Source organism: Pongo abelii, chromosome 2 (genome assembly GCF_028885655.2).
Source record: "Pongo abelii isolate AG06213 chromosome 2, NHGRI_mPonAbe1-v2.0_pri, whole genome shotgun sequence".
NCBI classification, from domain to species: Eukaryota; Metazoa; Chordata; class Mammalia; order Primates; family Hominidae; genus Pongo; species Pongo abelii.
Window position 1 is genome coordinate 14,480,004 of NC_085928.1, and position 15,991 is coordinate 14,495,994.

The 15,991-nt window shown below is 41.4% G+C and overlaps 1 protein-coding gene and 1 long non-coding RNA gene across 4 annotated transcripts in view; one reads left to right on the forward strand and one right to left on the reverse strand.

Annotated features, from left to right (window-relative positions):
• The window catches only part of HACD2 (3-hydroxyacyl-CoA dehydratase 2), a 90,381-nt gene that overhangs the window by 10,886 nt on the left and 63,504 nt on the right, over positions 1–15,991 (forward strand). For all 3 annotated transcript variants that reach the window (XM_054550248.2, NM_001132017.1, XM_063721550.1), the window contains 1 exon segment: positions 6,410–6,428. In XM_054550248.2, coding sequence (XP_054406223.1) covers positions 6,410–6,428 — 19 coding nt within the window.
• The window catches only part of LOC129058462 (uncharacterized), a 29,018-nt gene that overhangs the window by 3,046 nt on the left and 9,981 nt on the right, over positions 1–15,991 (reverse strand). Inside the window, exon 2 of the long non-coding RNA XR_008523563.1 lies at positions 15,182–15,314. This is a non-coding gene — a long non-coding RNA (uncharacterized LOC129058462). The remainder of the gene's footprint in view (positions 1–15,181; positions 15,315–15,991) is intronic.

Here is a 15,991-nt window from a genome sequence, read left to right on the forward strand (position 1 = left end):
AGAGAACCTTAGTTCACAGTTTGTCAGTAGCAAAAACATGGGAGACACATGTTGGTGAAATCATATGATGAATGAATGATTATCTGAACAGAGAAGCAAAATATGTAAAAAGCTGGCAGAAATGCTATAGAAGTTAAAAAATAGAATTGTTCTTAAGAGGTGTCACGGTTTGGGTATGAAGACTTGGTTTTGCCATTAATTAGCCCTGTGACCTTGATCTTAACCTCTCTCGCCCTCAATTCATTATGTGCAGTGAATACACTGGATTAGATGACCTTACATTTTTCTCCACTTCTAAGTTCTGTGAGACTTCAACATTTCACTATCAAAATATGAAAATTAAGCAAATAATGAATTTGTAAATTATAGGGGTGGAAATAGCAAGAAAGGTGAAATTAAGTGATAAAGGAAAAATAATGATAATTGAGGAATCTTTTTACCTATTTCCTCCTTAAAAATTGGATGTAAAAGGATTTTGAAAACATGTTTGGAGTCTGAGGGAGCCCAATGAATAACCAACACCCTTTTGCTTGTTTATGTTCTGAACATTGAGCAATAACTCAAAGGAGTTACATAAGGATCCTAAAAATCACCTTTATTAGTGATAAAGGCTGAGGACATGCTTTAGTGTGCGAGTCAAATGGGTTTGCTAACTGAACTCCACAGTTAGACTCACCACTCACCCTGTCCTGAGCAGCAGCAGATGGGCTGTCTTAGAAGAAACCATGAAAACTTGAGGTTCTCTATGAAACCTCTTGAGTGGAGCTGAATTGAACACACCCCATTTATTCTTCCCAAATTTACGCTCAAATGAGTCATCCTTTCCAGAGGTAAAGTAATTAAAGGAGACTAGTACTATGTGGTGGAAATCCATCCTCATAGAAACCAGAAGAGAGGGGAAAGGTGTTTTCCCCAGTAATAAGTACTATATATTCATTGTAGAAAAAACTCAGATGCAGAAGAAAATGCATAGCAGTCATAATCTAAAGGTAACCACTGTTAACATTTTGGTCTCTATCCTTGAAGACTATATATTATTATTATTGGTAAGTTTTAAGCAAGAATGAAATCATATATGTGTAGAATATGATAATTCCTAAAACAAATCAAATATGGGTAGATGTAAGTCAAATTGGTTATGGACCTCTGCACCGTAAAACAAGTGTGGTGGACATGTCTGTGGAGCTGCCCAGCTCAGCGTATCCTCTCTGGAATTTGTCTGGTTCTCAAGGCTGGACCCTTAGCAGCTACATCTCTGTTCCCTGATTCTGCATCTTAGGCCATAGCTGGCTGATCCAGGGGTGCTTAACTGACCCAAAGTGGGCTAGTCGAGTTTTTTTTTTCCTCCCAAGAATTTGGAATTTTGAATTGAAAGGCAGAGATGGGGAATCACTATAGCTGAATCACATTAAGTCCATGGGCTGCAGCTGAGGTCTTGAAAGTTGCTTGGGTTTCTATTCCCTTTGAGACTTGTTAAACGTTTTAGGGCTTTGTTATTGTTTTACCTTGGATTAAAAATGAAATTGAACAGAATTGTTGGTAACCTACAAAAATAATTCCCCTAGTTCAAATTTTAGAAACTTTGAAAAGATGTTTCCAAGTAATTTATTGTGCAAATGGCATTTTTACACTGAGGTTAAATTTTAAAACTAAAATCAGTTTATTGCCAATGGAAATGGAAGGGACACAAGAGGAGAGAGGAGTTTATGGTTCATATTTTCTTTTCTTTTCTTTGAGACAGGGTCTTGCTCTGTTGCCCAGGATGGAGTGCAGTGGCATGATTGTAGCTCATTGCAGCCTCAACCTCTTGGGCTCAAGTGATCCTCCTGCCTCAGCCTTCCAAGTAGCTAGGACTACAGGCACCTGCCACCAGGCCCAGCTAGTTTTTAAAATTTTTTGTAGAGATGGGGTCTCGCTGTGTTGTACAGGCTGGTCTTGAACTCCTGACCTCAAGTGATCCTCCTGCTTTGGCCTCCCGAAGTGTTAAGATTACAGGCATGAGCCACTGTGCCTGGTCCAACATGTATCTTCAAGGGAGATTTTGAATATGGCAAGTCATCTAAATTTTTTTTGATGAGGTGTGCTTATTCTTGTCCGGTGATTCTTAGTGGACCTCAACAAAGCAGTGCCACCACTTCACTTCACCACTTCAGAGTGCATTTTGGAAAATTGTGAGGGTAGTTCAATTGCCACAATGACTGGAGATGCTACTGGCTAGATGTCCTACGATATGTGAGACAGTCCTACTTCATGAAGATTTGTTCTGCATCCTCCTTGGCTTCTGCATATCTCCCCAGGCCAACCCCTCTACAAATATAAATTGACCATTTTGTAGTACATATTAATACTGAAAAATCTTCAGGAGAAATTAAAAAGCTTATTAAGTTAGAAGAAGGTTGTGGTCTTAGTTTTTGTTGCTGTAAAACAAAAATACCACAAACCTAGCAGCTGAAAACAGTGCTCATCGATTAGCTCACAGTTCTGTAAGTCAGAAGCTGGGCTTGACTGGGTTCTTTGCTCGGGGGTCTCATAAGATTGAAATCAAGTTGTCAGCCAAGCTGGCTGATTTCTTATCTGGAGGGTTCAGGGGAAGAATCCACTTTCAAGCTCATCCAGGTTATTGGCTGAATCTAGTTGTAGGTGTGAGGTCCGCATTTCGTTGCTAGCTGTCAGTAGGAGGTTACTCCTCATTCCCAGAGGCTGCTCTCCAGGCCTTGCACATGATTCCCCTGCAGCTTCAAAGCCAGAGTGGCCTGCTGAATCCCTCTTGTTCTTTGAATATCTCTGACTTCCCCTTCTGCCACCAGCCAGAGGAAACAGCTTTTAAAGGGCTCATCTGGTTGGGTCTGGTCCACCCACATAATATATGTATCTTCAAATCAATTGACTTGAGACTTTAATTACACTTGCAAAATCCCTACACTGCAGTACCTAGATTAGTGTTTGATTGAATAGCCAAGGAACAGTAATTGTGGAGGATCGCCTTAAGAATGCTGCCCTACCACCATCATTGGTATGAAGCGAGAAGCTTAAGTGAAATGAAGATATTGTCTCAAAATAATTAAGTAATTTATTCTCTCTGCACATTCTGTTCTGTAAGCATTACAGCATTTCTAGTTTGCATATTTAGTTAAAGGATTTCAGCACAGTAGTGAAAATCATTGAAAATCAGTTTTCAGATTCCTGTTTAGACTTCAATTATTAAATTATTGGAGACACATGATATGTAGGGATTTCATTGGATTTCTTTAATATAGACTAATATTTCATATTATTGCCTGTGTGTGTGTGTGTGTGTGTGTGTAATGGTATGAAATCTAGGTTGTGAAATGTAAATTTTATTTTGGGATAGCTCATCTTCTGTTTTGTCCTAAAAGTATCCTCTGTTACACAACGGCTTTATTGCCTCTTGCATTACAGTTTTTTACATCTAATTCCTCTTCTATTCCTTATTGTACCATTTAAAGAATACATTTTCAAGGTCTTTTTACAGACCGTACACTGGTTGTATGTCTCAATAGGATTTCAAGGCAGAAGGATAGATTTTCTGTGATACTCTCTTCCGACCCCATCCCATGACATAAACTAGGAGATTATTTAGATTATTTTGACACTTTATAAATAAATAAGACCTAGCTGATTTGAAACAGTAATGTACTCCTTCAATTTCTCTACTTTGACTGTTACTTTAGCATATTATTCCAACTTCGTATAAGGTTACTTCTTTATTTCTATTATTAATACTCTTTTTTCCAAGTATTAGGCTGTACCTCTACATCTGCCCTTTTATTTTCCTATGCTTGTCCACAGTGGTTTCTGTTACTCTCATTTTTAAATCCAGACTTATTTATCATAACTTACTATGTACATCTGACTGCATCATTATGCATCATTTACAAGTTGAAATACATATTTTGAAAAATAAATTACTTTCTTTTTATTTCTTCTTTGCATATCAATTGGGACATTGTATTTATTTGCTTTTGAAAATTTTGTGTAGGTAGGTCATTTTATCTATGAATTTCTTTTCAGAATGGTAGAGGAGGCATTATAAAATATGTGTGATTAAAAAGGGGAGAGTGCATCTGAGGACAGACCTACTGCTCTGTCATGCAAAGAAGACATGCTAGCCATTCATTGCTGTGTGTCCTCTCCTGCAGTGTCCTATTGCTAATCAGCAGCCTGGATGTCTTTTTTTTTTTTCTTTTTGAGACGGAGTCTTGCTCTGTCGCCCACGCTGGAGTGCAGTGGTACGATCTCGGCTCACTGCAACCTCTGTCTCCTGGGTTCAAGCGATTCTCCTGCCTCAGCCTCCTGAGTAGCCGAGACTACAGGCATGCACCACTATGCCCAGCTAATTTTTTGTATTTTTAGTAGAGATGGGGTTTCATCATGTTGGCCAGGCTGGTCTCAAACTTCTGACCTCAGGTCATCTGCCCGCCTCAGCCTCCCAAAGTGCTGGGATTGTAGGCGTGAGCCACCATGCCCGGCCAGTCTGGGTGTCTTGCTGCATACATGGACAGAATAGGTTTTCTAGGCCGGGTGCAGTGGCTCATGCCTGTAATCCCAGCACTTTGGGAGGCCAAGGCTGGTGGATCACTTGAGCCTAGGAGTTCAAGACTAGCCTGGGCAACATGGCGAAAGCCTGTCCATACAAAAAATACAAAAATTAGCCAGGCATGGTGGCAATTGCCTGTAGTCCCAGCTACTCAGGAGGCTGAGGTGGGAGGATCGCTTGAGTCCAAGGAGGTTGAGGTTGCAGGGAGCTGTAATTGCACCACTGCACTCTGCCTAGGTGACAGAATAAGATCCTGTGTCCAAAAAAAAGAATAGGTTTTCTGTCGAGAAGCTGTCATCTGTCTTCTTGTTGCAAAGAATGTTTTTCATTCCCCATTTTGATCTAGATCTGTCTTTTAGTTTTCCTCAACTTTGCAGCAGGAGGTGTAGCTTATCATATTTACACTTTAGTATCTACTTAACAGTGTTTTCTATTGAAAAAGATGGTAAGATTTGCAATGTGGTAATTATTTTGTTCTCCTGTCAGTTACCAGCAACATTGTGCAGCTTGGTTTGGTTTTTCAATCCAATCTCCCCACTTCCCTCCCCCACAAATTGAGTGAAATAGTAGTTTTTGAGCACAGAGCCTTATCAGGCTCAGGCATGTTTTAGATAAGCTAAGTCTTGTCAAGTTCTGACTCTGTAGATCTCTCATAACTAATGCACAATGAAATAATATGATAGAATAGAAGTAAAACCTAAGTTCTTGGTCCTGACCATCATTTACTGCCCTGGCGAAGTTGTGTGGCTTCTCTGAGCCTTGGTTTTCTTATCTGCAAATAGAGATTTTCTGTCCTGCCTATCTGCCAGGTAATTGTTAGGATCAAACAATATAAAGACTGCTAGAGAAATGTAAAAATTCTGAAATGCCCTACAATAGCTGTTAGGTTATAGCATCTAGAAAAGCTTTGGTCATTAAATCAATCTTATAAATGGCTTCAAATTACTTTTTTGCCACCACCACCACCAGAGTTAAATCACTGCTATATAAAGGATGAGTTGGAAGGGGATTTAGAAGGACTTAATTTGCCAGTTGGATGGCCATTGAGATGGAGTGGAGATGGCAGTCTCACTCAAGGCACTGGAAATAAAAATGGGGAAGACAGACCCCAGAATCATCAGCAGGACTTAGAAATTGGTTGTACTTGAGGATAAGGGGAAGGAAGGACTGTTGAACCCCAAAGACTGGGAGGTTGCTTATCAAGAGTCATAACGGGCGGGATGGAAGGAAAGCGTGTGCTTCCCACTAAGGCTGTGTTTGAGCCACTGCTGTGACTCCCAGATGGAGCTGTCCAGAGGCAGCTTGGGATGTAGGCCCAGATCCCCAGGAGACAGGGTTGGATTGGACCAGGGAGCACCTCTGCAGTGAGATCATTGAATGAGGCAAGATGGGGACTGAGGGTGGAACTTAGTAGAATGAATGTCTGCATTGAAGGGCCTGCCAGGCAAGAAGAGCCAACAAAGGCCCTTCTCACCCCGTGTTCCGGAGTCCGTGGTGGTTCTGTTCTATAGCGTATGGGACATGGAGATGCTGTACACTTATTGCTCTTACAAGTTTGTGCATTATAAAAGAGCCCTTGATATCTGATAAACCACTGAGCAGGAAGAGTAAATATTCCTCAGAAAATCCTTCAAAGATACACAAACTAAAAGTGAACAAACAAAACTGAGCAAGAATTTACACTTTGTTAAATAGCCTGCAGCCAAGTTTAAAAATGGAATGTTCATTTTTCATATTTAATACTGCTGGCAGACGCTGCTCTATTCTTACTGAAACATTAGTTTATATGAAATAAAACTTTAATATCTTGATTCTTACTAATTCTCCTCTTTTTTCCCTTTTTTCCTCTAGATTTTACATTGTGCTATAGGTAAGTATGGATTTTCCCCCCTACTATGTACAGTGAATTCTGCTTGTTTAAAAAGTCATAGATGATAGGCTTGATTGATTTCTATTAAATATTGAAAAAATGAAATGATTTAGTCATCATATATGAAATTGCTGAAATTAGAGTGGCTTTCAGTTTCTGAAATCATAGGTACTATTTAGATGTTATGACTGAACACTTTATTAAAGGTCACAGCTATTTTGTTCTGTTAATTTAAAAGAGGTATCTCCCACCTTCTCAGTGCAAGGGTAATAGAAACATTAGCATGTTTATAAAAATGTGGCTGGAGTTCTGGTGCTGGGCTATATTGAAAAGCCCTCTCTGTGATCACTTAAATGGTATCATTCTCTCTCCTTATCTTTCAAATGGGAGTATTGCCTACCTCCCAGGTGAATATTACATGTTTGTGAGAGGGATTAGAAAAGTACTAAGTATAAAGGGTTATACAAATGTAGGGGATTTCTACTAAAAGCGGATACAATATGTTTTCTTTTTCTTTTTGTGGGGAGGGACGAGTTATCAAATATTGCTGTGGAATAGAGGCATAACGTCTAGTTTGGGGTGGCTAGACCCTTCTAATTGAATAAAAACCAGTCTTGGAAAGTTGATAGACCCCATAGAGCAAGCCCGTAGTGATTGCTGTGCACTCCAGGTATGTCTCCCAAAGGGAGGATTTGAAGTTGATACTTAGTCAGAAGCACTGAAGGTCTAAAAATTTGAGAACTGCAAATCTACACCATTATGGCCCCATCAGTTTAATCCATAACTAAAGTGAGTAGTTGCTATATTCAGGGAAACTTACAGTTCAGATGGGCACATAGATAGAGAACACCAAACTGTCCACTGTGGGTCTAGCAGAGGTCACTGCGATATCTGGCTCCATTACCTTCTTTGTTTGTTGTTTTAGGGACAGGGTCCCAGGCTAGAGTGCATTGATGCAGTCACAGCTCAGCCTCCCGAGTAGCTGGGATTACAGGCGTGCACCACCATGCCTGGCTAATTTATGTATTTTTAGTAGAGATGGGGTTTTACCATGTTGGCCAGCCTAGTCTCAAACTCCTGGCCTCAAGTGATCCACCCACCTTGGCCTCCCAAAGTGCTGGGATTACAGGCATGAGTCACCACGCCTGGCCAAGAACCTTATAAAGAATTGCACCTTGGGCCAGGTGTGGTGGCTCATGCCTGTAATACCAGTACCTTGGGAGGCTGAGGTAGGAGGATCACTTGAGGCCAGGAGTTCAAGACCAGCTTGGGCAACACAGGGAGACCCCATCTCTACAAAAAATAAAAAACGAGCCAGGTGTGGTGGTGCATACCTGTGGTCCCAGCTACTCAGGAGGCTGAGGTGGGAGGATGGCTTGAGCCCAGGAGGTTGAGGCTTCAGTGAGCCATGATCACACCATTGCATTTTAGCCTGGGAGACAGAGTGAGTCTCTGTTTAAAAAATAAAAAAAGGATTTAAAAGATTTGCACCTCTGCTGGTTTCCCACTTCTTACCTGGGATTATGGGTAGAGAGTCCAGGGACCCCCTCAAATGATGTGCAAAATTTTATATGTATGTTTCTGTGTTTATTTGGAGGGGCGGGTAGGGAGAGAATTCATAGCTTCAATTAGATTCTCTGAGGAGTCTGTGATTCCCAAAAGGCTAGGAAATACTGCTTTAGAACCTTTGAATGGTAGATTTGAAAGCAGCTTGGGGGCTTATCTGTCCCATGGTCTGCTTTCCCGGAGAAGACTAGTGGCCTGGCCCAGCTCGTACAGCTGGTAAATGGGGAAGCTCATTTGGAGACAGGTCAGTCTGACACCTGCCTGATTTCATTTTATGATGAATGGGTGTTAACTTTTGTGCAGTCTTACACACATTTCCTTTTTAGTCCTTTATAATTTTGAAATGAAAAATTTTATCCTTTCATAAATAGTTAAATAAATCTTAAGCACAGCCTAGCAGATTGGGGGATATATTTGGCCAGAGAGAGTTCTGGAACCTCTCAGGCCTTCTCCACATGACTGAACCCTGCCTCATTCTTCCTCAACTCTCTTAACCTTCAGCTGTCTCTGTATAAAGCTCTCAGATGCGTCTTTTCCAAGTATCTTAGCCGGTTCTGGCTGCTGTAACAAAATACCATAAATTGGGTGCTTATAAATAACAAAAATTTATTTTGCACAGTTCTGGGGGCTGGGAATTCCAAAATCAAGGTGGTGCTGACAGATTGCCTGTCTGGTGAGGGCCTGTTCCTCATAGACAGTAGCTTCTTACTGTGTCCTTGCATGGTGGAAGGGGCAAGTGAGCTCCCTTGGGCCTTTTATAAGGGCACTAACTCCATTCATGAGATCCCTTGTGACCTAATCGCCTCCTAAATACCCCACCACTGTTGCACTGGGCATTAGGTTTCAACATAGGAATTTCGGAGGGACACAGATATTCAGGGTACAGCACCAAGCATGTGTACTATGATTTTTACTTAATGTTAGTTTTATTTTAATACCCCAAATCCCTTTATCTGTCTTAAAATATACCCTTATATGTCTTTATAAAATTTCTCTACCCCTGGAAATAAAGTTTCTGACAAGTATATTTTTTCATTCACACCAAGAAAATTATCGAATGCCTAGCATGTGTGCGTACCAGAGGCTGTTGGGCAGTGGGAGTAGAGAGGTGAATGGGCTCCGACTTAGGTCCAGGAAACCCACAGTCAGATGGGCATCCCCTGAGTTCTTCTGGTATAGTGCATCCTGAGGACTGGTGTGCACATCACATACTGCTCAGAGGGTTGGCAGGTTTGCTTCCCCCTCAGACTCTGAGCTCCTTGAAGGCAGATTCTGTTTAATTAAGCTCTGCATCCCCAGAGCCCAGTGGCAGGATCCTTCTTATATCCTCAAGGACCTTGTTCTGTTGTGCATCTCTTGCTCCTGCCTCATCACCCTGTGCTATCTGCCTTTTCCTTCTCAGTGCACAAAATGCTCAGAGCACTCTGTCTTAAAAATCTTTTAACCTGACCATTGACCCTGTATTTCCCTTATACTACTATATAACTGTTCTCCGTCCCTTTTCCCAGATTTATGGTAGGCTCTTTCTACTTCCTCATGCCCATCGATACCTGAACCCTGCAGTTGGGTGTCTGTTCCCCTTGTTCTACAAAAAATCACCCTCTGGTCTAAAGTCAGCAACAATTTCTACTGGATTCTGAGGACACTGTTGGAAGTTCCTGGACTTAGCTACATGGGGCACCGCTGATGACTCCCTCCTGGAGATCCTGGTCCTTCAGCCTTCATTGTACTGAGCCCTGCTGGAATACCTTGTCCTCTGTGGTCCTTTTCTTTCTTTGGGTGCTTTTCTTTCTTTCCTTGTCCCTTAATCGTGAGTGTTTCTGGAGTTCTGTCTTAGCTCATTGCCCTTCTGACTGAACATACCCTCTGTGGGTGATCTCTTCTCATGGCATGAGGTATGCATACTTTTCCAATTCCAAGCCATACCTGCATCCCAGACTCCAGCCCTGTCCACTGATTTCCTGGACGTCTGCTCCTGGGTGCACACAGGCACCTCCTCAGCATGACCCACACTCCCAGACTCGTTCTGCCTCACTATTCTGTCTGTCAGGGCTGCCACCGGCCACCAGCCATTCAGTCGTTCATCCCAGACGAGACCTTGTCGATGGTGTCTCCTCCTCTCTCACCGGCATGCCTGTAGCCAGGCACTCATCAGGTTTTGTCAATTCAATTTCCTGAATGTCTTTCAGGTTGTCTTGTTTCTTCATCCCTGCTTGGGACCTCAGTATGTCTCATCTGGATTCCCATGTATCTTCCTGAATTTCTAGGCTTATAGCAATAATAATAATAATAATAAGAGCCACCATTTCTTGAATACTTACTGTATTCCAGTGCTTTATATTCATTATCTCATTTACTTCCCATTTTCCAGCTGCGACTGAGGGTTAGAAGGTTTCCTGTCTTTGTTCTTACCACAAATAAATGTGTGAGGTGATGCATATGTTAATTAGCTTGATTTAGTCATTCCACAGTATATTCATATTTCATAACATCACGTTGTACACCATAAGTTTGTGTGTGTGTGTGTGTGTGTATATATATATATATTTTTTTTGTCAATTTAAAAAAGAAGAAATGTATCATTTCTTGCCAAAGTTCACACAGCACTAAGCCCTAGCCCAGGACTTGAACCTATGGCTGTGTGGCTCCAAGTCCATGCTCCACACTGCTCTTGTGGGTTTAGTTATAGGACCATTCTGAGCATGTCATTTGCCTACTTAAAACCTTTTGCTGGTTTAAATTTCTTCATGATCTGGGCCCTGCCCACTTCTCCAGTCTTTCCAGTGCCTACTCCCTGCCTCCCACTCCATGCTCATCTACACTGTGCCCAGGCTCTGCTCTCTGCCTGGAATGAGCAGCCCAGCCCCTTCAGCTGGCCAGCTCTATGCATCTCTTCCAGTAAACTTCCCTACCACAGCTAGAGTAGGGACCCTTCCTCACTCTTCCATAATACCTTGCACCTCACTCGGTATTATACCTTCCACAATGTATTATGTGTGATCTGGCACCGCACGCATGTCCCCACCAGTACCACTGAATATTTTCTGTTTCTTATTGATCTCTGTATCCTGGTACCTAACAGTAAGTACATAGCACTTAGCAGGAGTTTGGTGAATATTTGATCATCATCTTACCAAATTCTGGTGGGAATTTCCAAAACTTATTTCAAAGTGATTTCAGTTCCTTAAAGGAATTAGAGATAACAATAAGGAGTAAGCTGTTTCTAGCATTAACCTAAAGGCAACGCTTCATTTTTACTTAGATCACTTAAGTTTATTTGTGGAACGATGGTTTATTTTTCGGTAGCATTCTGAAAGTTTTCACTACAACAACTTAGTCTTTCAGAAACTTATTTTAAAGCCTTGAGATACCTTTAGTTTACATATTGTTGATGAAAAGTATAGACCTGAGTCAGACTAGGGTTACTCACTAGCTGTGTGATTCCAGGAAGTAACTCAATTTTTGTGCTCATTTAATTCTTTATCAGTAAAAGGGGGATAAGAACACCTACCTCACAGGTTGCTGTGAAAATTAAATGGAAAAATTCATGAAGAACACTCGGCACAATGTCTGAAACATGGCTGTATTGAAAATTGCCCAATAAAATGGTAGCTGTTATTATTACTTAAGCAACATAATCTCATAGAATATTAAAAGATTATTGTTCCTGTAATGTTCAATATTTAGATATATATAAATGTAACTCTTTCATGTTCTTAATTTTCTTAAATTATAATTTGTTTGCAAGTGAGCACTTCAGGGCCCTTCATTCTTAGTATGAGTTGGAGTTGCATCTTCCTCACGGTTGTGACAATGCAACTTGGCAAATACGGCCTCCAGAAACAATCAGCTAAAATCCATGGAGGGGCTCATTTCTGTGTAGCTATAAATGAGTTCCCACACCTCAACTTTTTCAAAGTAGGTGGTTTGTTTTGTATTGATAATAGAAGGATGGGATTTCTCAAATGCTGTGGCTGCAGCCCTCAACCTAAGATTTGTAAAGCTTTTATATTTATTCAGTGTTTTTCCTTTTAGAAATGAGAATTTTTAAAAATAGGCCAGTCGTGGTGGCTCACACCTGTAATCCCAGTACTTTGGGAGGCCAAGGTGGGCAGATCACCTGAGGTCAGGAATTCGAGACCAGCCTGGCCAACATGGTGAAACTCCGTCTCTACAAAAAGTACAAAAATTAGCTGGACATGGTGGCAGGCGCCTGTAGTCCCAGCTACTCGGGAGGCTGAGGTGGGAGAATCACTTGAACCCAGGAGGCGGAGGTTGCAACGAGCCGAGATCGTGCCACTGCACTCCAGCCTGGGCGACAGAGTGAGACCCTGTCTCAAAAAATAAACAGACACCAAAACCCACCCTGAGATATGTTTTTTTTTTTTTTTCCATAATACGGCAAAGAAGAGTTGTGGTTTTTTATTCATGTGGTGTGATTTGTGTTGAATGAAGTATGAAGAAGTATTATATCTTTTCTGTGTCGTCTTCAAGATTAGATTGTGAAAGAGGCATGGGGGCTATGGTTCTCAGCTGACTCTGCAATGTGGTTCCCCTCTTTGTGGATGGGAATTAGAGGTGCAGGTAGTGCAAGAAGATACTCTTGGTAAGATGTAACACTGTGCATTTAGTGAACTTTCATGTCAGAAATTGTACTACCAACTCTAGAAGTTTTCTTTTGATAGAAAATTGTAGCTCAGTCACAGCCTAGAGAGTTATATCTAAAGTTTAGTATTCGCACTTTAATTTCATCAACAGGCAGGGACAAAAGACCTTTCACTTTGGATATCCTGGATTTGTGGTTTCAGATATTTGCTGTGTGTGCCAGCTTGCACTCCTCCCTCAAACAGAAGACACTTTATTAAAAATTTTTAAGTGAATTCCAAAAAAATCATAATCACCTTAATATTCATTGGTAGCGTATGGCTCCAGACTGATTTGATTAGGTAACAAAGGTTGCCAGGTCGGAAGCAGAGCAGCCGCTAGGGAGACCCACGTCTCTTCCTACCAAAAAAATCTTTCCAGCCCACTAATTAGAGCTAACTAAATCCTCCCTTGAACTATAACACTCCCTCCTCTGCCCCCCTACTTTGAGAGGGCCAAGCTTTTATCAGTCATTCACAATGCAATATTGTAAAGGAACTGCCATCACTTATTTTTAAAACCAGACACAGAACCCACCAAATTTTAGCAGAAGAGAACTCTGGAAGGAGAGCATCTTAGAGGGAAGGGGGGAATTCCTCCAAATTTCTCTCTCCTGGAATTCTGCTTTCACACCTGTGCCCAGCCTTCAGCAGCGTGGCTGGGCACAGAAACATTACTGTGTTGTTTCCACTTAGCTGACATTTTAAAAATGAACCCTACCAAATTGTAAGAAAAAGACAAAAGGGAATAATTACCTAAAATACAGACAGTACAGTATAAAAACCACCATCCCCAAAGAACAAGTTTCTGATCCAAAGCTCTAACTCCCTTTTAGTTTCTGGGGGCTGGCACAGCTTCTGCTGGCTCTCTTTAAGCTTTGTTCTTACCGGGACCCCTGTCACAAATATGGATAACAAGCATTTCTTATTCAGATTTAAATATTGCTTTCTGCCTGGGAGCATGTTTAGTGGTGGAGATGGCAGGGGGATGGGGGAGAAAGGGTTGTAAACTAGCCAGGCAAGCTAGCCTGCCTCCCCTGCTTAGAGGCTTCTAACGCTGACCCCTGGAGAGCCGCCTGGGGAGATTGGAGGCCTGGGTAGGAGGTTGCCAAATCCAACCTTCCCCTTCTTTGCAATTAATTCTGCCTTTGTCATTTATTCAAATACAGTAGTTTTCCAGCATCCTGACAATGGAGCTCTAACAGTCAAGACCATAAGTGGTCATATTCAAACTTTAATCTTTCCCAAATCAGTTAAGCCCTTCAGACCAGACCAGCCCAGCTTAGTAGCCTCCCTCTGCCTTGGCTCTGGTTCATTCTGTTGTCTCCTGATCAAATGTTCCCTGCTCCCCTCCAGATAAGGAGAGAAGAAAATGCACCTGCATCTTGTGCTCCTGATACACAAAGCTTCAGCCCCTGTTCTCTGAATAAACCTTGCTTTTTCACACTTCCATAATTTTGTACATATGGTTTCCTTGGCCTGGAACACCAAGCTCTGTTAGTTGTTCCCTGCTCTGTATGAATGTAACTGAGATGAAGGAAAGGAAGAGAGAAATAGAGCATGCTCATTTGTAGCCTAAAGAGCCTGAGCAGGGAAGGTGGAAGACTTACCCAGGTATATACCACCTGGTACCTTGCACTTTGCAAGCACTCAGTGAGCAGCACCCAAGTATGAGGCAAAAACAGTCCCCGAGGATTTCTGTGCCTAGTTGGAGTTCAGAAGGGAAAGCTATGAAGAGAGCCCAGATCAGGGAATTTTATCCTCTGCTGTCCCTGCGGGAACAACTGAGTGTTTCTTTGGAATGGAAACCTATTATTGAGACATTAAGGTGCCTTCTCTATAAGATAATATTAGCTGGCTGTCCAGTCCATCAGAAATCAACCCAGGGCACACCCTGTTGGAAACATTACTAGTCGTTTGACAAGTCAGGCACCTTCCCTCTGGGCCTAGTTTCCACATGTGAAAAACGAGGGCATTGGACTGAATACGTGATGATCTCTATCATTCCTTACAGCCACTCGTTCTGAAATTCTGTGAACCTGTAAATGTGATGTTGCTTCAGAAATGAATGTCAATGATCTGAGGAGTGATGTAAAAGGAGGGTACGCTAGATTTTTAAATGTGCCAAAGCATGAGTGTTTGGAAATTCGTTTCAAGTACAGTAGTTCTACTACCTTTTCCCCTCTAGATAAATTCTGAAAATCCCATCAGAATGCAGAATTGAGAGGACACGCACATACACGTTTTCTGTAACAGACATTTACTATGGTCACCACTAGATGGCACCCTTGTATTAGTAAGGAGATTTTTCTCTTAGAAATTACAGGGCTTCGGGATGACTTCTAATAAAAATAGATAGTAATTAATCAATAGCTGAAACTGAGGAATGAGCAAGTTAACCAGAGAAAATAGAAATGGATGTTTTTCTATCACTGTCTGATGACTTCAGCCTTAAGATTCGAGGTAAGGAAAAGCTGGAGCTTTCTACATTGCCCTGAGGGAGATTATTTTATAAATATTTCTTAATCGTAAAGCATAAGATACCTTTAAATCCAAGATGAGTTTGATTTGCTTGATGAAAAGGGGTGCCACATTTCAGCAGTTCTTTGGTGCGATGGTTTGTGATAGTCTGAAGTCAACCTTCCACCTATTCTTAGCTTCAAAAGCAAGGTTAGTTCTGCAAAGTTGGAAACACCAAGTAGTTACCAAGTTAAGTAAATCCTGTTGAACCAAAAAGTGAAAGCTTGAGTCATCTTTTAGCCAAAGAATGATTTGATTTATGCTTCTGTGGCAGGAGTTGAATGGTTACAATGTGTTAAAAGGGAGCAAGAAAACTTCCGAAAATTTGTATGACCGTGATATGTCATTTTTATAGTTCAGTTTCCTTTTCTTGGGAGAGGATTTTTTTTCTCTTCATTCACTGTAAATATCTTTCCATTAATTTTTAAAAATGTGTTTTTCTTTTAGAGCAGTTTTAGGTTCACAGCAAAATTGAGAGGAAGGTACAGACATGTCCCATACGCCCCCTTCCTCCACACATGCATAGTCTCCCATTATGAACATCCCCAACCAGAGTAGTACATTTGTTACAATTGATCAGTGTACGTTGACACATCATTTTTGTCCAAAGCCCATAGTTCACTCTTAGCATTATACAGTCGTTGGGTTTGGACAAATTTATAATGACATATATCTAATATTATACTGTCATACAGAGTGTTTTCACTCCCACTCTGGGGCTTGTCTTAAAAATCTTCTGTGCTCTACCTGTTTATCCCCCAAAGCCCTGGAAGCCATTGATCTTTTCACTGTCTCCATGGTTTTGCCTTTTCCAGAATGTCATACAGTATACAG